General features: G+C 42.1%; 1 protein-coding gene across 2 annotated transcripts in view; it reads left to right on the top strand.

Annotated features, from left to right (window-relative positions):
* EPB41L4B (erythrocyte membrane protein band 4.1 like 4B) overlaps positions 1 to 25,332 on the top strand; it is an 839,761-nt gene that overhangs the window by 634,652 nt on the left and 179,777 nt on the right. For both annotated transcript variants that reach the window (XM_082258285.1, XM_082258286.1), the window contains exons 16-17: positions 4,837 to 5,036; positions 24,713 to 24,828. In XM_082258285.1, coding sequence (XP_082114411.1) covers positions 4,837 to 5,036; positions 24,713 to 24,828 — 316 coding nt within the window. The remainder of the gene's footprint in view (positions 1 to 4,836; positions 5,037 to 24,712; positions 24,829 to 25,332) is intronic.

The following is a 25,332-nucleotide window of genomic DNA, read 5'->3' as shown; positions in this document are numbered from 1 at the left end:
CCCCTGCAGCATGAAAAATGCTTGCTGGTGAGAAGCCATATTCCTGTCCCGAAGCAACTCAGAGAAATGATCATTTCTCTATAGCGGTCACCCTGCTATGGAAGGGTTTTGTCACCCTTCCATAGCAGTCACTGTCAGTTAACCCTACACTACACTACGGTCCCCTTACACTTAACACTTTCCCTACAGAAACTGAATTTTTTAAGCTAACTTAAGTGTAAAGGAGCACTCTAACTACACTAGATATCCCTTTCCTCACACTAATAAATGCTAAATGACACTTTTAAAGTAAAATTAACAGAACTGCTTCCACTCTCTTCCATGTCCAGTATAACAATGCTAGGAATATGGCGGGGGCTATCTTATATACTGGGGGGCGTATTCACTAATGATTGGTCTAGGGACCCCCTAGTCACTCCAATCACATTCCTAGCATTCTCCTGCCCCCTCAATTGGCTTTTGCTAATGGTTCTGGTCCAATCACGGGCTTTTAAAGCCCATTTCCTGAAGCATTGCATTTTGGTCGGTTCTGATTGCCGAATTCCGAACTTTTTGGGCAAAAAGTTCTAAATTCGGCCGAACCTCGAACACCCAATGTTCGGGCCGAACCGATGGTGGACCCGAACCGTTCGATCATCCCTACTTGTAACACTAACGAGTCACATGACATCGGGGAGGGAAAATGTCTAATTGGGCCCAATTTGGACATTTTGACTTAGGGGTGTACCCCCTTTTGTTGCCAGCGGTTTAGACATTAATGGCTGTGTTTTGAGTTAGTTTGAGGAGAAAGAAAATTTACACTGTTATACAAGCTGTACACTCACTACTTTACATTGTAGCAAAGTGTAATTTCTTCAGTGTTGTCACATGAAAAGGTATAATAAAAACGACTTACATCTGTAATCGCAGCAAAAGGTGGCGCTACAAAGTATTAACTTAAGGAGGCTGAATAATTTTGCACGCCCAATTTTTCAGTTTTTTATTTGTTAAAAAAGTTTTAAATATCCAATAAATTTCGTTCCACTTCATGATTGTGTCCCACTTGTTGTTGATTCTTCACAAACAAATACAGTTTTATATCTTTATGTTTGAAGCCTGAAATGTGGCAAAAGGTCGCAAAGTTCAAGGGGGCCGAATACTTTCGCAAGGCACTGTATGTGACAGATGAGGTTTAATGTTTATAAATGTAGAGCTACGCATTTGGGGGCTAAGAATATGCATGCATTATGCATACTAGGAGGAGTACAACTGGGGGAATGAATGGTGGTGAAGGATCTGGATGTTCTGTTAGATCATAAAATGAATAATGGCATGGAATGCCAAACTACGGTTTCCAAAGCGAGCAAAATATTTTCTTGTATTAAGAGAGGTACGGACTCTAGAGAGAGAGATCATTTTGCCCCTGTACAAATCATTAGTAAGACCTCATCTGGAATATGCAGTTCAGTTTTGGGAACCAATTCACAAAAAGGATATTGGGGAACTGGAGAAAGGGCAACAAATGGAGCTCAACTATGAGGAAAGATTAGAGAAACGGAATTAATTCTCTCTTGAGAAGAGGAGATTAAGGGGGGGGGGGATATAATCAATGTGTATAAATACATAAGTGGTCAATATAGCGAACTTGGTGTTGAGTTATTCACTTTAAGCTCATCACAGAGGACAAGGGGGCACTCTTTATGTCTGGAGGAAAAGAGATTTAATCTCCAAATACGGAAATGTTTCTTTACAGAAAGAGCTGTGATAATGTGGAAAAGACGCCCTTAATTGCTGGTTCAGGCCAGTTAAGTAGATCACATTAACCACTTAACCACTTACCGCAAAGTGACGTAGGGCTACGTCGACAAACTTTGCATTGTTATACCGGGATGATGCCTCTAGCTAGAGACACCATCCTGGTACCATGGTTTACAGCCGACTGTCGACTTTCCATCAGTAACGACCGATGCGGCTCGGGAGCCGCTCGATCGTTACCAGGGTGAGCGGGAGGGGACATCCCCCCCCCCCTCCCGCCGCCTTCCGTGACTTTGAATGGGCCTCCCGTCCCACCGGGAGACCCGAGCACCCAGCCGGCCCGTCCGTCGGCTGGATGGAGTCCCGATCGAAGCCGGAAATGGCTTTGATAGGGTCTCTGATGATGTAACCTGGAGGCGGCGTCCATGACGTCATTTCCGGGTTACTCTGCTGCAAAAGGCGGCAGATTTAAAAAACAGGCTGTATGCAAAAACGCAGTTTTCAGCGTTTTGCATACATGAAAGGGTGGTGGAGGGGTCTAGGGTCTTTTAGACCCTCGATCCCTCCATAAAGAGTACCTGTCACTGGATATTGGTGTCACAAGGGATGTTTACATTGCTTGTGACAGCAATAAAAGTGATCAGATTATTTTTTTTTTTAAAACCTGTAATAAAGTTTAAAAAAAAATAAAATAAATAGAAAAAAAAAAAAAAATTTTAGCTGCCCCCGTCACCGTTAGCTCGCGCATGAAAAAAAAACGTATATGGACACATGTTGTTTACAAGTTAAAATCAGTATTTTTTGCTAGAAAATTATTTAGAACCCCAAAACATTATATATATTTTTTTGTAAAGACTCTAGAGAATAAAATGGTGGTTGTTGCGATATTTTATTCCACACAGTATTTGCGCTGCGGCCTTTCAACGCAATTTTTTTTGGAAAAAATACACTTCACTAAATTAAATGAAATAAAACAGTAAAGTTAGCCCAATTTTTGTATATTGAGAAAGATGATGTCATGCTGAGTAAATAGATACCTAACATGTTACTGTTTAAAATTGCGCACACTCGTGGAATGGCGACAAACTACGATACTTAAAAAATCTCCATAGGCAACGTATATAAACATTTTTAATAGCTACCAGTTTAGTGTTACAGGGGAAGTCTTTTGCTAGAATTATTACTGTTTCTCTGATGATCGAGGTGGTACCTCACATGTGTGATTTGAACACTATTTTCAGTTGCGGGCGCGACTTACGTTTGCCTTTTCTTTGGTGCACAAACACACGGGGACAGGGGCACTTTACATTTTTTTTTTCATCCTAATTATTTATTTATCCAAAAGCATTTTTGAATACAGTCAGTCTTTTAAAACCTGCGCCATTGGCAGCCGAGTAAACCGGAAGTGACATTGTGACGTAGCTTTCGGGTTACTTCATTGGAGACCTGATCAAAGCTGAATCCAGCTTTGTTCTGGACTCTGACCAGCCGGCGGATGTGGTGGCTGGTTGCTTGGGTCTCCCCGTGGGACAGGAATCCCGCGCAGAGCGGCAGAAGGCGCCGAGAGGGGGGGACATCCCCTCCCGCTCCCTGTGATAACGGCTGATCGGCTGCTGAGCCACATCGGTTGTTATCACCAGAAAGTCGGCTGCCAGGTCTAAAAAAAAACGGTACCGGGGGGATGGCTCTAGCTTCAGGCATCACCCCGGTACAACCACTTCTTCAAGCTGACATAAAGGTACATCGGTTTGTGGGATGTGGTTAAAAAAAGGCCTGGATTCTTTCCTAAATGTACATAATATAACTGGATACTAACATTTATAGGTAAAGTTGATCCAGGGAATATCCGATTGCCTCTTGGGGGATCAGGAAGGAGTTTCTTCCCCTACTTTTGCAAATTGTATCATGCTTTTCTGGGAGTTTTTATTATTTTTTTGCCTTCTTCTGGATCAACTGTGGGTATAGGATTGTATATTTTTTTCCCTTTTATTGGTTGAATTAGATAGACTTGTGTCTTTTTACAACCAGACTGATGATATAACTATGTATCTATGTAATGTGGGGTCCTTACTTTACTCTAGTGTGATCATCAAAGGATCAATTACATTTTCACAAAGTTATTCGCCATTTTTTTAATGCAAACTTGCGAATACAAAAACTATAGTTACAGTGAAGGTAAACGGTTGTCCTGAATTACAAGGCAAACTTCGAATTTGAACTTTCTTGTTTTTCTACATCATGTTAAAAAAATGTATGCTTATGCTTTATCCTTGTACTTAAGGCACTTTGATGAATATATTTTGAGGTGAATATCTGGGATTGGTCTAAATGTAAAAGTATTAGAGAAATTATTAAAACACATATTTTTTTCTAATTGTTCCCTCGTCTCCAATATTAATTTTTCCAAAATAAAATCTAAAAAATAAAAAAAAAAGGTATTTAAAGCTTTAAAGCCTTATGTCTCTTACCAACCCATAATATGCTGGGACTACAACATTTGTTTTTGATAACTGTGGCGTAATTTTGGCATATCTCTGAAAAAAAATTTGTTGAGTAAAAGTTTGTTTCTGAAATAGTTAAATAAAAATTGTGAATCACATAAACATCCTATAATCCTAGAAATCCCCTTTTGCATCTCCGAGCATCCTGGGAATGTATTATGGGGTGTATCTGGGGAAAATGAATAGTAGAATATGGGTAGTAAAATTGAATGTGAATACTGTATCCTGCTCTCGTTTACCAATGCAAGTTTTTGTATTTTATACATATTTGTATTACTTTAGCACTAATATAGTTTTTCTTAGCCGTGTATATAATTTATTCTGTTCATCTAATGTAAAATTCTAAGCAAAATATTTTTTTGCTTTGAAAAACATGGGAAGGATTACAGATTCCAATATGATTATTGCTTTCCTTGTTCCCTATGAGAAGATTTCCCCTCACTTTCCATCCTAAGGACTAAACAAAAACTGAGGGGCAACCTCCAGACAAAGAGGTCCTAACTCTTCCCTGCTGTATTAGGAAAGCTATATTTTTACTTTTATTCAATGACTAGCTCATGTGTGCCCTCACAAACCATACTTTGTACTTATGTTTTATCAGGTATCCATTGTCACCAGGAATTAAAAGCAGTGATCTTCATATATTCAACTTTGAAGAAAATGGAGGGACCCGTTATACATCAAAAGCATCCAGCAGACATAACCACCATCATCAACATCATCACCATCACTCCCACCCGTCTTATGGACACCTTGTCACTGACAGTAAAGATAAAGTTTCTGGAGGTACCTGTACAAGCAGTAAGTGTAACCTTTTGCTGTATATTAATAGTCAGAATTGTTGTTATTATCAGAACATTCTGACACTCTTGTTCAAATTTACAACATCTGAAATTTGTCTCAGGTCTTCCACCGTAGCTGCCAGTCAAACACACAAACATTCTTAGCACTCTTCTTAAGTTAATTCTGAAATCTACAAATGTAAGAGAGAAGGAATAGATTTGAGTTGAAAAAGAAAACATTTTTTGTCACTATAAAAATTATGCAAATTCTGAAAAAAAAATGTTGTTGATGTGCTAAAAATTCAGTGAGCTCCATACTTTCTGTAGTGAACTGACAACACCGTGCTTCTGCTGCACTGAAATCACAAGCCCTGTCCAGTTCCCTCATCTGCTGGCATACAGATCACATCCCCCTCTCTTTAATGTAATAAAATAAGGAGAAGGCATTCTGTAGTCCTGTAGAGGAGAACTCAGGCAAGTGCTGATAACATTGTGATCCTTATAAGGAGGAAACTATTTATTTACCTACAAAATTCAAGCATGTATTACAACCCTAATGTATTAGATTAATCCTGATACTACTATCCCCAAATTAGGAGAGCAAACATTTTTTCCTTTGCCCTGTCTTACATATGTAGCACCCTCCTAGATAGGTGCTAGGCAGGTAAAATATAGTTTGCTCTATCTGCTAATTGCATGTGTTCATGTGTGATTCATCTGGTCTGAGAGTGTGTCCTCACTGTGTCCAATAGGGAGGCCTGTTGGACAGTGGAGGAAACCAAGCCAGTGGCACACAGGCTTTTGTAGCTGTCCCAGTGGGTTGGCACAGACAGTGTGCATCCTGGGATAGGCTATAAAAGTCAAGGGCACATGTGGCAGAGGGTCTTTGGGCAGGAAGCCAAGTCCCAGAAGAAGGGTATGGCTGTCTCTCCTTCTGCAGCTGTGAAAGGTGGTCACAGGCAGTCACAGGCAGTCGGCCTGGTAAACCTGACGGTGTGGCTGAACCCAGAAGTCCAGTGGATGCTGACAAGTGGAGTTTAGAGGCAACGGTGACTCTAGAAAAACAGTGTCCATGAGTACAGAGGAACTTGCCCGGGGTCTGCCAGGAAGGGGACCACTCCTGAAGCTAGGATCAGCGGACGGGTGCAGCACACTGGCATTCAGAGTAAAGGGGGGGTGCCAGTTTCACAACCCTGAAGAAAATATTTACACAGGAACATTTAAAGTACCTTCATTTAGTGGCAAAGTGAAGCAGCGGCATTGTAGCATTCTACAGTAAGCTGTCCCTCAGATTGTGAATAGTTAATAGTTGAAGTATCTCACTAGACCCTTCTCCTATCCAAGTTCTCAATAAAACCACAAAAACCAACATCCCCTGGAATGATTATTGAGCCAGGAACTTTTAATGCTGTTATCTGCTGTCCGTTGCTAAGGGTAACCCAGGGGAATCCAGAAGGTGTAATTCTCAGTAGTCCTCTAGGGGGCAGTGCTACATTGGGGGGCTCATCCAGGATATCACCCTGGGTTACTGGAATGGTTGCTAATGGCAACGGCCGAAGAAAACTTCCGAAAATGTAATTTCCCTCTCAAGAACTGTGTCCGAATGCTCAAGAGAAGGATGAGGCCTGCTCTACAGGAGATAGGGAGAGTGGGATGAAGATTCAAATTCACAGTGGTGGTTGCCAACGACAATGAAAGAACCTTTGTTGGGACTGTAAATTGTCTGTGCAAGTAATATGCTGGAGAGCGGGAGAGTTGCATCTTGCTGTAACAATAGACTGTGCCTGCTTAACAGTAGATGGTGCAAGTGTGGATGGAGAAAATGGCACCTCAGGGCACGTGGATCTGTGTGCCTGGGGCCATGTGTGTGTCAGAGCTATGTGGGAAAATGTTGACCATGCATCCAATGACAGTGGGACATTCTTCCAAAGTAGTGACAGTGAGGATGCTGTAAAGTAACTTGTTGACTGTGTATGTAATGACAGCGGTACATTTTTCCAATTCAGTATGGTGAGTCTTGCCTGTACAAGTGCTAAGAAGAGAAATGTTGGCCGTGCAGCTGACAGCGGGCCAATTCTACTAAGCAAAGAGGGTCAGCTGGCTCAGAGTGATGGGGGGCACAGCTGGAGCCCTGGTACAGACAAGGATGGCGGATGCGTGTGGATTGAAGAACACGATTCGCTTTACAGTGACTTTCATGCTAGCTGAGCTGAGATGGAGCGGCATTGAAAAGGTTACTGTACTGCGCGGAAAAGCGCAAGCTGGAGAAATCTGCCTAGCAGGAGGAGACGTCGCCAATCTGAAGTCATGGGCGGAGACACCACCTATGCACAGCCAATCTGGAAAGAGGAAGGGAGTCCATAAATTACGTCCGCTTTCGGGTGGGGCTGAGAGGGAGACACGTGTGGAGGAGCAAGATGGCGAGTACTGGAGTGAGTCGGAATGCAAAGGCTATCCTGCATGTTGGCGGAGATCCTGCGGAGCAGACCGGAAAGCCGACTTAGACCCTGTGGGACACAGGGGTGAGATTGGTGCCCGATGGAAGACTGGCGTTGTGCACTGGAGGAGGCGTGGAGCACTTTGGCCTGGTATGTAGTCAGTGTCTGAGTGTTACCATGCGGATGCAAGTTTGGGGCCAGTGCAGGCGCTGCAGCAATCTGCTGCTGCGGGCAGAGAGGAGTGAAGGCCAGCCCAGAAAATTTAGTGTGACATGGGAGACTGGGGTCACTCATGCCCTGTCAGCTGCAGGAGTGGGACCCTTTGTGGGCAGAGGAAGAGGAGTCCTTAGAGTGCTAGCGGAACTGGGCTCTATGCATTCTGCCGATGACATAGTGTAAAGTAAGGGCAACCCGAACTTCCGAGTCTGTGTGCAGGCAGGTAGTGCGGGCCGGGGAGCAGCCACCTGTTGTACAGAAAGCTGCAGTGGCAGAAACAAAATCTGCTCCAATCAAGGCAGAGGGGAATAGATGGCCTGCGGTGACCAAGGCTGTGAGTGTGAGCAGCAAGGAAGAGGCCAGGGTCATCTATGTGGGGTCTCCCAGTTTCCAGCATCAATATGGATCCTTGTAGGAAGGACTGGATGTGTGGAAATCGGAGGTAGAGACCGAATGGGACTGGGGGTCGGACGACCAGAGCCGTTCAGCCAGTCCAAGTGTTCCTGATGAGGAGACTAGGGATTCCGTGGTGCGAGGACAGTGCGCCAGGAATCTGGGGTTCTGTGAGGCCTATGCTAATTGGGCTCCAGATCTATCCCCACCTCAAAACTATGCCCGGGCTCAGGATGAAAGTTATGCCTATGCCTCCCTCATCAAGAGAGAGGAGACCCTATATTCCCCATCTGGGAGAGGTAACCGGAAAACCCTCCCAAGATTCTCGAGGATGCAAAGATGATACAGCGGAAGGTGGCCTTAAAGTATGGGTATGACTATCCCTATGCTCCATGGGAAGTCATGCTCGAGATAGAGGCCAACAGAGAAGCCTGGTGTGATTAGGCTGTATGGGACTTTCTCTTTGTCCCCAAACGCTATCGCAATCAGTCTAAGCTAGACTTATCGAAGATCTTCCTGTCGGTGAAGGTGCAGTGGAATCATGGGCGGGCTATCTACATAGACCGGGTAGAGGTCCGCCGCCCAGGTGGATCTGGCCAGGCTTGGTCAGTCAGAGTTTTGGATGAGGAGGGTAAAGTTGTGCGAATCCCCATCCGGATTTCCACTGTTGAGAAGAGACTATTGAACCCAATTAAGGCTGGCTAGCCTATACTCATTGACTAAGAGACATATAGAGAAAAAAAGGAGAGAAAAGTTCAAAGTTTAGTTGTTGCTGGGGCTTATGCCCTATCCGACCCTCTAATTTTATAGGAGAAAACAATCAAAATATGCTGCGCAAGAGATCCCTTGGGCCATTGGGCTAGGATCGTGGATTACAAAATGTAAAGTGTTCTAAGTGAACTACCCTAGGCCAGTGACAGAACTCTGTGAGTGGCTGCCTGGAAGAAGTGGGCAGCAACCTGAGAATGTTTTGGTGGGGGTGCCCTAGTGCTAGGGGCCCCTGAAGAAACTGGTAATTCCTACAGGACTGATGGGTTGCTTGGGCTCCGGCAACGAAGTTCCTGTCGGAAGAAAACTGGGTGTTGAGTGTTGCCTGTGAAGAGGACACTGCAAAAACATGTTTCTGGACTGTTCATGCCTTCCTGGCCTTGGGGGCGTGACCAGTAGTAGGTAGTCAGTGGCAGGGTTTAGTGTCACCTTGGAGGGGCGGTGCTGAGTGCCGGGTCAAGACTGATGGATGGAGTACCTACTGGATCTCATAGTTAGGGACGTTGGGTGAGAAGGTCGCCTCTGTGGGAAGGGCCTTCTCACCACAATCAGTGAGACTCGTGGTATGCTCAAAATATGTATTTGCAGAAGTGTCTAACCCTCTATCTTTTTCAGGTTGCTTAGGACTAATAGTGTTAGTTAGTCGGGATGGTATGTCCACCCACCAGTGCAGAGTTTTGCTTGGTGGGGGGGGGGGGGTGAATTGCGTTAAATGGACCTAATATGTATCATATTTGTACAGCAGAAATATTTATATTTTTTCATGAAACTTATTTCATGTAAATTTCCCTTTTTCCCCTCTCCAAGTTTGTGGGATACTCCGTGGATTTTTCCAGTAGGAATTTTTGTAGGGGGTGGCTGCCCCAGAGTCAATGGAACATTGCTCATTTTGGTGGGGGTCGATGTAGCACCCTCCTAGATAGGTGCTAGGCAGGTAAAATATAGTTTGCTCTGTCTGCTTATCAGGGGAGCCTGATTGTTAGTTTTGCCTGTTGCATGTGTCCATGTGTGATTCATCTGATCTGAGGGAGTGTCCCCACTGTGTCCAATAGGGAGGCCTGTTGGAGAGTGGAGGAAACCCAGCCAGTGACACACAGGCTGTCCTAGTCGGTTGGCACAGACAGTGTGCATCCTGGGATAGGCTATAAAAGTCAAGGGCACATGTGGCAGGGGGTCTTTGGGCAGGAAGCCAAGTCCCAGAAGGAGGGTATGGCTTTCTCTCCTTCTGCAGCTGTGAAAGGTGGTCACAGGCAGTCAGCCTGGAGAACCTGATGGTGTGGCTGAACCCAAAGGTCCAGTGGATGCTGACAAGTGGAGTTTGGAGGCCACGGTGACTCTGGAAAAACAGTGTCTGTGAGTACAGAGGTACTTGCCCGGGGGTCTGCCCGGAAGAGGACCACTCCAGAAGCTAGTGTCACCGGATGGGTGTCAGCACACAGGCATTGAGAGAAAAGGGGTGCCAGTTTCATAACCCTGAAGAAAAAATGTACACAGGAACATTTAACCACTTAAGCCCCGGAGGATTTTCCTGCTAAACGACCAGGGGGTATTTTGCGATTCGGCACTGCGTGACTTTAACGGACAATTGCGCGGTCGTGCAACGCTGTACCTAAACGAATTTGACGTCCTTTTTTCCCACAAACAGAGCTTTCTTTTGGTGGTACTTGATCACCTGTGCGATTTTTACTTTTTGCGCTATAAACAAAAAAAGAGCGTAAATTTTGCAAAAATAACAATATTTTTCACATTTTTTTATATGAAATTCCCCAAAAAAAAATGTAAAAATCAAAATTTTTTAACATTTTCAGCCAATTTGTTTTATCCTACCTATGTTTGGTAAAAAAAATCGCAAAAAGCGTATTTTTATTGGTTTGCGCAAAAGTTATCGCGTTTACTAACAAAAGGAAAGATTTTTGTCATTTTTGTTGTTTTTTTTTAACACGTAATGGCGGCGATCTGCGATTTTTTTTTGCGGTACTGCGACATTGCGGCGGACAGATCGGACCCTTGACTGAAATTTTTGACACTTTTGGGGTTACCAGTGACATTTCTACAGTAATCAGTGCTATATATATGCACTGTTACTGTAAAAATACACTGGTAGTGAAGGGGTTAACTTTATTTGGGAGGGAGGGGCTGTGTGTGTCCCTAGGGGCGTGCTTTCTACTGTGATTGGCTGTGGCTTGAGGTGTAAGGACACTGATCAACGGATCTACATAGTAGATCCGTCTGATCAGTGTTTTTACACCGAGGAGAATGACAGGTGGCTTGTTTACACAAGCCGCCTGACTTTCTCCCTCTCCCCCGACGATCGCCGAGTGACCGGCGGACATCGGGTCCGCCAGTCACACGCGCGGGGGGGGGGGGGGGGGTCCGTGACCGCGCGGGAGCGCGCCTCCACGGGCGCGCGCTCGCTCCCCAGACCCTCCCAGGCTAGTGATGTTAATTAACGTCACTCTGCCTGGCAGGGGCTGACCGCCGCAGTAAATTTACTTGCGGCGGTCGGCAAGCGGTTAAAGTACCTTCATTTAGTGGCAAAGTGCTGCCTTGCTGCATTCTACAGTAAGCTGTCCCTCAGATTGTGAATAGTTAATAGTTGGAGTATCCCACTCATCCCTTCTCCTATCCAAGTTCTCAATAAAACCACAACAACCAACATCCCTTGGATTGATTATTGACTGAACCAAGAACTTTTAATGCTGTTATCTGCTGTCCATTGCTAAGGGTAACCCAGGGGAATCCAGAAGGTGTAATTCTCAGCAGTCCTACACATATATCTTGTAATCTTCCCACTTTAGTAAGGCATACACAGGCAGTAAATTATGCATGCTAGGAATTTAGACCTACATGTAATAAAATCTGATACTCTATGGCTAAAATGGACCATTTGTAGAAGGGAACTTCTGTTTAATTACAAGCACCAACAACAAGCTTTACATCTAATGTTATTATGGTTCATTCTGATCCCTTAGATATGTTCTGCACGAGAATATTTTCTTGTTTTTCACTTACTTAATGCAAAGATGGGAGACTGAGAAATGCATTTTTTTCAATTTTACATCATTTTATGTAGTATGTCAATATATTGTCACAACTTGTTATTGGTGAGAAACCTGAATTGCCTTTTTAATTATGGATTACAAATCAGAATGCAATAGATCTGATATTATGCTGTCATTGCTCAGTTTATCTGGTAACTCAGGAGTAAAGTGTATCAAAAAATTGGTGTATATGAGTAAAAGGTCAGATGATTAATTAGCTTTTGAATTTATACTTCCCAACACATTAGGGGGTATGTTTTTCCAGAATTTAAGTTTGAACTTAGTTAAAGTTAAAAAAGGTTGTTTATTTAAAGCATAAATGGAGAAGGGTATTTAATGATAGTTCTCAGGTATTTGAATTACACTTTAATAGTTTGGAAATGAAGAGAGATGTTTGGAGGGCATCTATACACAATATACCCATACAGACACCGCCTATAGATGCAGTATCCTAAAGACAAGTCTATATTAATACTTGATAGGAAGGGCCACAGTTGCTAAATTGCTATATAAATACCTAGAATATGAATACCTAGAATAAATATTTAACAAACAAAAGAAAGAGGACCAAGACCAAATATAATCATTCTGCAATTAGGGTTTTATTGTTAGTATAATTAGGTTAGCATTATACACAATTTAAAGAAGGATATTATGATCATATGTAGCTTTATAGGCTGAAAATAATTGTGTATTTAGGTGACACTTTTACCTTTTGCATTTTTTGTAGGTATTCTGTCAAGTCCCAGGGCCTTATTAGCTATAGCTTTCTGAATTTCAGCTAAACTAGTAAAATAAACTAGGTATGCAGGCTAGTATACCATTACCTTTTTGTAAGGTTTGTGCTAAGTAGCTATGAATTTTCAACAGTGATGTTTAAGTCTAAAAAGTGCTTGGTAACAGTTATTAATTACATTAAGACCGCCCCCTGCACACTTACTGTGGCAGGCTGCCTCTCCTGCGTGAACCGACGTAGCCCTATGTCGGTCGCGAACATGGTGCTGGGGGGAGAGCCCGCACCGCCGGCAGTGCTCTCCCATCCCCACTAGGCAGCAGGGATGCCGATGCATGGGGCTGGTGGCCGCGATTGCCGCCAAGCACCTGCAATCGCTCCCCGCTGAGAGAGAATGTTCTTCTCTGAAAGTATCACAGAGCGCCTGTGATCCTTCTATATAGGATCACAGGTCTCTGTGGTCATTTCACAAGTCCATTCCCCATACAGGTAGAAATACTCCCCTAGGCTCACACTTAACCCTTTGATCACCCCTAGGTTAACCCTTTCCCTGCCAATGTCATTATTAGAGTAACAGTGCATATTTTTAGCACTGATTACTGTAATAATGTCACTGGCCCCCCCAAAAGTGTCAAAAATGTAAGTTAGGGGTGCGATCTGTCTGCCACAATGTCGCAGTCCCACTAAAAATCGCAGATCACCACCATTACTAGTAAAAATTAAAAATAAATAAGAAAGACATAAATCTTTCTGGATGGTGTCAAGCGTGTGTGGCAGCAACCAGGTGAGAAGCACAAAGCCGAGTGTGTCTTGCCTACAGTCAAACATGGTGGTGGGAGCATCATTGTCTGCAGCTGCGTGAGTTCTGCCGGCACTGGGGAGCTACAGTTCATTGAGGGAACGATAAATGCCAACATGTACTGTGAAATACTGAAGCAGAGCACGATCCCCTCCTTCCAGAGACTGAGCCGCAGGGCAGTATTTCAACATAATGACCCCAAACACGCCTCCAAGATGACCAGTGCCTTGCTAAAAAGCTGAGGGTAAAGTCGATGGACTGGCCAAGCATGTCTCAAAGCCTAAACCCTATTGAGCATCTGTGGGGCATCCTCAAAGGGAAGGTGGAGGAGCGCAAGGTCTCTAACATCCACAAGCTCTGTGATGTCATCATGGAGGAGTAGAAGAGGATTCCAATGGCAACCTGTGAAGCTCTGGTGAACTCTATGTCCAAGAGGGTTAAGGCAGTGCTGGAAAATTATGGTGGCCACACAAAATATTGACACTTTGGGCCCAATTTAGACATTTTTACTTAGGATGTACTCACTTTTGTTGCCAGCGGCTTAGACATTAATGGCTGTGTGTTGAGTTATTTTGTGGTGACTGCAAATTTACAGTTATACAAGCTGTACACTCACTACTTTACATTTTAGCAAAGTGTAATTTATTCAGTGTTGACCCCTTAGCAATATTGCATGTGGGTCTATATAATGCTTGATTTGGTAAGTATAGGGAGCTGAGACAGGGTCTCAGCTGTCTATGTTTTTCAGAATATGCTCTTCTCCACTGTCAGGTGTTATGTATGATATTGTGTAACCGCATGACATTGTTTTAACTACTCCGGAGGTTCTCTCTGGATTCATGTGATTTTTATATGTTTCATGTAATAAACTTTATATTTTCTTTAGAAAAAATTCCTTTTTTCTCTTTCTCTGTATTTCTCCATACTTTTTTGAAATGTATACTTTTGTGTACCTATTGCCCTTAAAAGTCCCATCCAGAGGGATTTTTCTTGTTGTATGTAGTGATTTTGGGATGTGGGCACACTAATCTCTAATTGGCTCCAGTTTAAGGCAACTGGTAAGTATAGGGTTGATGCTTTGTGTAGTCTCCGAATGGTCGTCTCTTGTGGTAAGGAAGACAGAAAAATCCCAATAGTGTAATACGTTCATATATATTGATGTGTAGAAAAGAATAGCACTTACAAAAGCCAGATGTGAATTTGCATTTTCATATCACTTGTAAATAGGCAGACACCGTGGAGGCTCTTATGTCCCTGTCCTATGTGAAGCACAACTTCTGTGTGCGTTCAACTCAGACTGGAAATTACGCTACTGAAGACCGGAATCTACGTCAACGCGTTTCACCCCTCCCAGTGGGCGTTATCAGAAATTAGAATCATTGTCCAAAAGAAGCTGCATCCCTTAACAACATCATTATACATATCAAAATGTTAAAATCAGATGAAATCACATATTCTTAAACCTGGCTGTCATATAATATAGCACCTTCAAAAAAAGTTACAAAAACTGATAAAAATATTGACATACCTTTAGTGTACACACTAGTCTTGCGGCTCTATACTACTGTCAATGGGGCGATAGTTCCCATTACGCCACAAGTCACTTTCTTTTCTATCTTGCCTGGCTCTATTAAGTGTATAAAAAAAAGTTTCCTTAGGCACTGTGTCACGTACCTGGTCAGAGACGAAGTGCTGAGAGGGCTCCCCTTGTGGCTAAGTGAAGTAAACCCCTGAAGATGGTACAGGAGGTGCAGTGCCCAAAGAATCACAGGTTGCAAGTAGAGTACTGAAGAGCTGGCTTGGTGATCACCTGTAGAATGTTGGGACAGGCCAGATGCACAATTGGGCAGATGTCTTTCAAGAACTTCAGAAGTACTTGGCAATGGTGCACAGGAGGCAGAAGTGTAAGCCAGGCCAGGGGTCATACACGGGTGTTCATTCTGTAGTGGAGGCAAGTAGCAGGAACAAGAACAAGCCAAGGTCATACACAGGAGGGCAGGTAAGTAGCAGGCAAATGGTAGCAAGTCCGTAATGCAAGCCGGGGTCATACACAGGTGATCAAGTAGTAGCAGAATCAGTAGAACAAACCAGGGAGTCAAAGCCAGGAGCAGAGATCAGACAGGTCAAGGGAAAGCCGGGGCAACAACAGGAAATCTACGGAGATATGCACCAAGGCTCAGGAACACAGGGAAGGCTGACGACAATCCAGCAATCTGGTAAATACAGCAGCAGTCTTTTATAGGCCAGAGAGTGGCTTTATCTGCCACGTATTGCGTGCGCTATTGCGTCGTTGCGCTTTTGTGTTTGGCCTATTCTCCATTCTTGCATTAGGGTGCACAGGGATGCACTGGATTCATCCATTTCTAGTATTGGCAACATTGCCAGTTCTCCTACGACCATTTCCCTGACACACTGGCTGACAGCAGCAAGATGGGTGGTGGTGGACGGCACATGTTCCCCCTTTGAGTGGGTTGCAGAGATGGATTACATTGAGAGGATGGAGTCCCTTTTGGCTTGTGAATTGGATATATATGAACAATGCCATCAAATATGGCTCTCTTGGAAGTAATTTAGGTAATCATCTGAAATGAAAAATCTTCTTATGGGACAACAATTGTAGGACCTGAATTTGGTTTAACCACTTCCCGCCCTCCATATAGCAGAATGACGGCCGCAAAGTGGTTAGGTTATCCTGACTGGGCTTCATATGACGTCCAGCAGGATAAGCTGCTCGTGAGGACGTGCAGAGCGGCGATCGGTGGTGTGGTGTGTCACCCTGACACACCGCATCTCCGATCCCAGTAAAGAGCCTATGACATGATTGGTCACAGCTGATCCCACCGTAACCAGAAAGTGCCATTTATTGGCTTTCCTCCATTCGTGCTGACAAGGTGTGATTAGAGGAGAGTTGACCGGTGGCTCTCCGGACAGGGGGGTTCTGTGCTGATAATCAGCGCATTGATTATCTATGCAGACCCATCAGGGATGCCCACTAGAGCCCACCAAGGATGCCAACCCATGCCACTAGGGATGTCAACCCAGGGCCACCAGGGATGCCAATCAGTACTCATTAACTATGCCAATTAGTGCCTTTTAAGGATTCCAATCAGTGCCCATTAGTAATGCCTGTCAGTGCCTCCTCATCAATGCTGCCTATTAGTGCCATCTATCAGTGCCCATCAGTGCCACCCATCAGTGCCACCCATCAGTGCCTGTCACTGCCCATCAGTGCCACCTATAAGTGCCCATCAGTGCCACCTATCAGTGCCACAAACAGTGCCCATTAGTGCTGCCTATGAGTGCCCATCTGTGCCGCCTATCAGTGCCCATCAAAGTTTGCATATCGGTGCCACCTATCAGTGCCCATCAGTTCTGCATATCAGTGCTGCCTATCAGTGCCCATCAGTTTTACATATTAGTGCCTCATCATCGGCGCCCATCAGTGCCACCTCATCAGTGACTGTCAGTGCCGCCTCATCAGTGCCCCTCAGTGCAGCCTCATCACTTCTTGTTAGTGCAGGAGAAAACTTACTTATTTACAAAATTTTTATTGTAAACAAAGAAAACATTTTTTTTTTCAAAATTTTTTTATTTGTTTTGCAAAAAAGAAAAAACCCAGAGGTGATCAAATACTGCCAAAAGAAAGCTCTATTTGTAGGAAAAAAATGATATCTTGTTTGGGTACAGCGTTGCATGACCGCGCAATTATCATTCAAAATGTGACAGCAATAAAAGCTGAAAATTGGCCTGGGCAGGAAGGGGGTGAAAGTGCCCTGTATTGAAGTAGTTAAGGTTGTGTAAGGTTTGTCCCGGTGGTCCATCCCAGCTGTCTTAATGTTTTAATTTAATGTTTACATTTTTCAACTTTTTAATTTCTTAATTTCCCCAATAATGTTTTGTTTTTTTGTCATGTTGCTTACCTAAAACTTAAAACTAAAGATCGATGTTTTACAGATTAAAGTGTTTGTTATATGGGGCTGAGATGTACTCACCTTCCCTTAGAGTTGCATAATTGATAGGGCTTAGTACATTATCTTTTGTTATAGCATATATAGTATATGGCCCATCGTTCTTTTTTGCACTAGTCTTTATTTTATATGTGTTCTGGTCTCTGTAGGGTGTCTGTATACCATCTAATCTGTACACATTTATATTCTAGTACTCTTTTTCTTTTTTTGTTGTTTTTGCTGGTATGTACTGTACAGTATATACCACCTTTGTATTTAAGATTGTGTATGTTAAAATGACTCAATAAATTTAGATTGAACACTATAGTGTACACAACATAAAAGACAAGGTGGCTAAACGAAACATACAGAGAAAATAGTTCCCAGACTCACCAGAGAAATATTTTTCCCAATGCAGTCTAACTATTAAAATACATATCCATAGATAGGTTGGCTGCTTAATTCGACACAACCCCTGAGACGTCGATCCTTGAGTCCCAGTTGACTGCTTTCTTGATCATAACAGATGACACAAAATTGGCCAGGGCAATAACTGCACAGCATGAAGCAGATATCCTACAGAATGACCCGGACAAAATAACGGAGTGGGCAACGACATGGCAAATGAGGTTTAACGTGGAGAAGTGTAAGGTTTTGCACTTGGGGACTAAAAACATAAAAACACAATACATGTTAGGAGGGGAACCCTTGGGGGAATCAAAAATGGAGAAAGATCTGGGAGTCTTGGTTGATGATAGATTAGGCAACAGCATGCAATGTCAAGCGACAGCTGCCAAAGCCAGCAGATTATTAGCATGCATAAAGAAAGGGATGTATTCCAGAGATAAGACTATAACCCTTCCACTTTATAAAACTCTGGTCCAACCGCATCTGGAGTATTCTGTCCAGTTCTGGTGGCCAGTCCTCAGGAGGGATGTGTTGGAGCTGGAGAAAGTCCAGAGAAGGGCAACTAAACTGATTAGGGGGTTGGAGGACCTTAACTATGAAGAGCGGCTGCAATCGCTCGATTTATTCTCCCTGGAGAAGAGACGTCTGAGGGGGGACATGATAGCAATTTATAAATATCTTAATGGGGATCTCAGCTTAGAAAAAAAGCTGTTCATTCGAAGGAACTGCATGAGGACTCGAGGAAATGCAATGCAATTAGAGGAGAAGCGTTTTAACCTCAGGCAACGAGGAGGGTTCTTTACTGTTAGGGCTACAAGATTGTGGAATTGTCTATCACAAGAGGTGGTTTCTGCGGGTAGTATGGTGGCTTTCAAAAGACTCTTAGACTTACATCTCAAGGATCAGGACATTAAGGGCTATGTGAGATGATTACAGCCACACACACCTACACAGGTTGAACTGGATGGACTATTGTCTTTATTCAACCTCACCTACTATGTAACTATGTAACTTGAAAGCACACTTGCACTGATCACTGTAAAGCAGACATTACTTTCCAACACAGTACAGCACATCCTTTCTCCACCGACACTCCAGCACTTTACTTGAGAAGACATAGCGTTTCTTGGGTAAATATTCGGTCATTGCCAGTAGCAACCACTGCTGTAACCCCTTAGGGCTTGCTGTGTGATGACTTCTTGGGTCTGCCTCTGATTACCTGCAGACAGTCGCTAGGGGATTTTTCACACTTCCATCCTTACTCCCAGTTGCTCGTTACTCAATAAACAGTCCAGAGGCTCTGGTTTTATATTTATTGTGGAACTTGGATGGGAGAAGGGAATAGTGGGATACTCCAACTTGAACTATTCACAGTGGACAAGGACAACTCTCACTTGGCCTCACCAGAATATTTGTGGAAGCAGACACACTGATTTGACCATAATGCCACTTGTATGAAAGAATTAGGTCTTGCTCTCTATAGCAGTAGACTCGATGCAACTACATTATCTTCAGGATACTCTCTAGCATCCGAAAAAGCTTTGGAAAATATACAACATGATTGGTATAAGCTTCCTAACTAAAACATCAAAATAGATGAAAATAAAAGTGTATTGTGGTGATACTGGCCAATGAAAATCTGTGACAAGTCCTATGATTTTCGAATGGGCTAAGGAATTATGCCATGTCATGTAGGCTGAGGATCTGATGGCCCAGTTGCATGAGAGAACCTTAAGCTCATTTTGATACATAGTTACAAAGTTAGTCCAGCTCAACCAATAAGAAACAACAAATAAAACACAACCATACAATCCCATATACACAATCATATACCCACAGTTGTTCCAAAGGAAGGCGAAAAACTCCAGCAAAGCAAGATCCAATTTTCTACAGTAGGGGAAAAAATCCTTCCTGATTCCTGAGAGGCAATTGGATATTCCCTGGATCAACTTTACCTATAAATATTAGTACCCAGTTATATAATGCACACCTAGGAAAGAATCCAGGCCTTTTTTAAAGCAATCTACTGAGCTGGCCAGAACAATCTCTGGAGGGAGTCTATTCCACATTTTCACAGCTCTTACTGTGAAGAAACCTTTCCTGTATTTAGAAACTAAATCTTTTTTCATGTAGACGTAAAGAGGGCCCCCTTGTCTTCTGTGATGACCTTAAAGTGGTTGTATACCCTGCTTGGTGATTTTTACCCACAGGTAAGCCTATAATAAGGCTTACCTGTAGTTAAAATGAATATCTCCTAAACCTGCACTGTTTAGGAGATATTCACCCTGCATACAGCCATTGACATCAGCGGCGCATGCGCTCTGCATATCTCCCGGAACTTCAGAGCTCCTTGCTGGAATGGAAGGCTCCCACGCCCATACGTGGGAATGACGTCATCGCTGCTCCGGCCACTCACAGCGCCGGAGCCTGCGAACCCGGAAGAAATGCCTGGGGAACATGTCAGCTCTCTCAGCGGTGACTGGTTTGGGATGCATAGTTTTTTTTTTTGTTTTTTGAGTGGTTTACTACTGCTTTAGAGTGAATTCTTCAACACCAAATTCGCTATATGGACCCATTATGTATTTATACATGTTAATCATATCCCCCTGAATCCATATCTCCCAACTTTTTGAGATGGGAACGAAGGACACCTATTAGCAAAAGTATGTAAGCATATAACCCACCCTCTGCCATGCCCCCTTAAATGAGAATTATACTGAAAAAATGATTAGTTAGACCTACGAGTGCCTTTTTTTAACCACTACTATTCCTTTGAACTGGCTTTTGACATTTACAAATGAAGCAATTTAGAAATTGGATTGAAGGTTTAGCACTGGGAAACACTTTTTGGAAGAATAATAGTGCATTTTGTATAAAACTATATAGATCAAACCAAAATGACAGACAAATGAGGAATAAAGAGGGACAGAGGGACATTGTTCCAAATCAGGGACAGTCTGGGGCTATGCTTAATCTCCTCTTCCCAAGAGAATACATTCAGTTCCTCTAATCCTTCCTCATAGCTGAGCTCCTCCATGCCTCTTATCAGTTTGGTTGCCCTTCTCTGCACTTTCTCCAATTCCCCGATATCCTTTTTGAGAACTGGTGCCCAAAACTGAACTGCATATTCCATAGACAAGGTCTTACTAATGATTTGTACAGGGGTAAAATGATATCTTTCTCTCTGGAGTCCATGCCTCTTAATACAAGAAAGGACTTTGCTTGCTTTGGAAACTGCAGCTTGGCATTGCATGCTGTTATTAAGCTTATGATCTACCAGAACACCTAGATCCTTCACCACTATGGATTTCCCCAGTTGTACTCCCCCTAGTAAGTGGGATGAATGCATATTCTTAGCCCACAAGTGCATAAATTTACATTTATCAACATTAGTACCTCATTTGCTACATAGTTGCCCAATGAAACAGTGCATTGAGGTTGCCCTGTAAGTTGGAGACATTGTGTAAGGAAGTTATTCCACTCCATATCTTGGTGTCATCTGCAAAGACTGAAATAGTACTTTTAATCTCAGACCCTATATAATTTATAAAGAAATTAAAGAGTAAGAATCCCAACACTGAACCTTGGGGTACACCACTGTTAACCCTAGACCATTCAGAGTAAGAATCATTAGCCACTAGTCTCTGAATTCTATCTTTTAGCCAGTTTTCTATCCATTTACAAACTAATCTTTCCAAGCCAGTAGACTTTACCTTACACATTACCCGTTTGTGGGGAACTGTGTCAAACGCTTTTGCAAAATCCAAGTATACTACGTCCACAGCCACCCCTCTGTCCAAGGTTTTACTTACCTCCTCATAAAAAGAAATCAGGTTTGTTTGATAAGTTCTATATTTCATGAATTCCATGCTGTCTTCATTTTTTTTTTCCAGCCAGAACTCATCTATGTGTTCTTTTATTAACTCTCCAGTATCTTCCCAACTATAGAAGGTAAACTAACAGGTCTATAGTTACTTGATAAAGACTTTGATCCTTTTTTAAATATAGGCACCACACTGGCCCTACGCCAATCCAGTGATACTATTCCAGTCCTTAACGAGTCCCTAAAAATTAGAGACAATGGCTTTGAAATGACAGAGCTAATTTTTTTTAAGATCTGTGGGTGGATGCCATCCGATCCAGGTGCTTTATCCACCTTTATTCTGTCTAAATATTTCTGGACCATATCGCTTTTAAGCCATTGTGGATCATTTGGGGCTGTGTCAATACCATCCCCATTATGGTCATGAGCTCATCCATGCTTCTTTGTGTACACAGAGCTGAAGAAAGAATTTAATAAATGTGCCTTCTCTTTGTCCCCAGCCACCCACTCCAGATTATTTTGTAAAGGGCCTACATGCTCAGACCTGACCCTTTTACTATTAGTATATTTAAAGAATATATTTGAAGAATTGTTTGGAGTTTGCCTTACTATCTTTTGCAATCTGTTGTTCATTTAGAATTTTTGCGTCCTTGATTTCCTTTTACATATTCTGTTATATATTCTTTGTAACAATTAAACAATGATAGTGTTCCCTCATTTTTATATTTTTAAAAAGCTTTTTTTCTTATTATTTATAGCTTTTTTTAACTTTGGCCATGAGCCACATATGTTTTATTTTTAGCCTTTTAAACTTGTTGCCCATGGGAATTTACTTTGCAGTGAGTTTGTATTCAGTTTTTTTGAAGAATTACCATTTCTGTTCTGTGTTCATCAATGGCAATATTCCCTCCCAGTCTTAGTCTTGGAGAGCAGCCCTCATCCTTGGAAAATATGCTCTTCTAAAGTTAAGTGTTTTTATATTTCCTGTATACGTTTGTTGTTTACAGGTAACATTAAATTAAATCATATTATGGTCACTATTACCCAGATGTTCTTTTATATGAATATTGGTAATAAGCTCTGCATGGTTTGATATTACCAGGTCCAGCAGGGCATCATTCCTAGTCGGGCCTCAGTAAACTGCACCATAAAATTGTCTTGTAATAGGTTTTTACATTTTTTCCCTTTAACTGTTACAGCAGTGCCATTACACAAGTCAATGTCTGGGTAGTTAAAATCCACCATTATTATCACTTTCTATCTGTGCAAGGAGCTGAGTCTCCACCTCCTCATTAACACTGGGAGGTCTATAACAAACTCCAATGATAACCTTTGTATTACGCACACCCATGTACATTTACACCCATACTGCTTCAGACTCGTTATACTCTCCATCAATTAGGTCCTATTTCACACTTGCTTTGAGATCACTTCTCACATAGAGACAGACTCCACCACCACTCCATTTTACCCAGTCTTTCCGAAAGAGAGCCTAGCCAGGAATATTAATAGCCCAGCCATGTGAAGAATGAAGCAAAGATTCAGCAATGCCAATTAAATCATAGTTCTCTTTGTGCACCAGAGCTTCCAACTCACTTATTTTGCTTGGCAGACTTCTGGCATTGGTGAACAAACACTTTAATTAATTGTCACATTTTTCACAGTTATTTTGCATATTTTCTATTTTAGTACAAATAGTACCATTTCCAGTGGTTGTTTGTAACATGGGAACCTTCTTATCCTCTGATCCTCTGTATCATCTGATTTATGGAACTCCTGGTTGCTATACATGGATTCTGATAATTTCCAACTATATTTGTCAGACATGGGAGTAAGTCACACATGTGCAAGTCACAAGCAAGTCTTAATCTTCAAGTCTCAAGCAAGTCCCAAGTTATTGTGGTGAAAAGCAAGCAAGTCAAGTCGAGTCCCTGCTAGAAGTCAAGCAAGTCAAGTCGTCATTTATTTTGGTCAAGACAAAATCAAGTCAAAATACTAATCTACCCCATTTCCACCTTTAAATGAGTTAAAAGTCAGTGGTCAGGAAAGGTTTTGTTTTATTTTCAACATTAACAAAACTGCTTTTTTCTTGGCATATTAAAGAAACACTTTGAATGCCCAAACAGCTCAAAATCCTTCGTCCGGTCATGTTTCAACACCACAGTCACTAAAAACATGTTAAGTATTTCCATTGTTAAACAGCCAGTGTCCTAAACATCAGAACACACTGAGGTGTTTTAAGTGACTGTGGGTGTCAGAAACATAACAGGCACATTCATTTTTCTTTAACACATCTTGAGAAAATGCAAATATTTAATAACTTAAAAAAGTAAAGTCATTTCGAGTCATATGTCTCAAGTCGAAGTCAAGTCTCAAGTTATGAATACCAAGTCAAAGTCAAGTCGAGTCTTTTATTAATTTTAGTCAAGCAAGTCTCAAGTCCTCAAACTGGTGACTTAGGTCTGACTTAAGTCAAGTCATGTGACTCAAGTCCCCCATTTGTTGCTTGGTGCTGGATATCATTGGCTCTAATTATCATTTGTTTCAGTTGCAGTCATGTAGTCCTTTTTTCTTATCTTTACCTCTTTCCTTCTCCTTCTTTTCTTTCTCCTTCTGCCTTTTGTTGGTTAGCTTGCTTTCCTTGATACGAGTGGTGCATACCTCAAAGTATCCACGTGTCCCCTGACCTTAAACTGAAAAATTCTCCACATGTTGTGATGTAGTTGTTTTCTGAATGTCAATTTACTATGTCTAACTTTTGCTGGAATAATCAATTCTTAATAAAAATATGTCTATCTTGATAGTGATTGATGGCCTGAGGCGGGACTGTTTACCTTTATTTCATACTTATACATAACAAGATATAGGTGCTCAGCAGCAGTCTTAGACTATTTGGATGGCTACACAAAGGATTCATTTTTAGGCAAATAACATGCCTAAAATATGTTGAATGCACAATATAATCTTAAAGAAAGATTGTTTTCAAAATGAATGGTCTGGTGACAGGGTCTCTTTAAGTGTGTTATATTTTGGTAACTGTGATAAACAATGCATGTTGTCCTTTTATGTATACATTTTATAATGGAAAATGTTGTTCTGATAACATTTGTATGTTTTTTTTTTTTTTAGAAGTGCCTTCTGGGATTTCCATTCTTTATGAAGATGCTTCAGGGCTCAAAAAAACAGATGTTGAATCAAGTAAGATGGCTTCCCCATGGAAACCATTGCATATCACCGTGAGTAAGGTACTGTCATATTCTTGGCTCTTACTGATACTACTAAATGAATGCTTTATATAATATCCAAATCATTCAACGTTTTTGGGGCTTTTCAAGCATACATTTTATCTACATACTGTATGTCATATGCAATTCAGCTTGTATTGGAGCCCACTTTCCAAAAAATCAACATCAGCAAAGTTGCAGTAGATACAGTTATTGCAACATCTCCTGCCCAGCCATCTTCAATAGGTTTAAAATGTATATCTAGGAAAAATAAAAAAAAAACATATTCAGTAAATCTCTGCAATGCATGCACATTGCCCAAAATTTATTTTTAAAATTGCTGAAAAAATGAAAAAATACCTTTTGATTCTGCCAGAAATCCATTGAGCGTTTCCTGTTGAGTAGGTAGCAGGTAGCCCGATTGCATTGCATTTTTAGAAAATTACAGCTGCTGCAGATTGAAAAGGAAAAGTAATTTTTAATAACATTCAATCACAATATGACTTGTGTCGCAATTGTATACGC

Source organism: Pelophylax lessonae (assembly GCF_965119305.1).
Source record: "Pelophylax lessonae genome assembly, chromosome: 5".
NCBI lineage: Eukaryota > Metazoa > Chordata > Amphibia > Anura > Ranidae > Pelophylax > Pelophylax lessonae.
The sequence above is the reverse complement of the archived record's forward strand: the minus strand, read 5'-3'. Positions and strand labels throughout refer to the sequence as shown.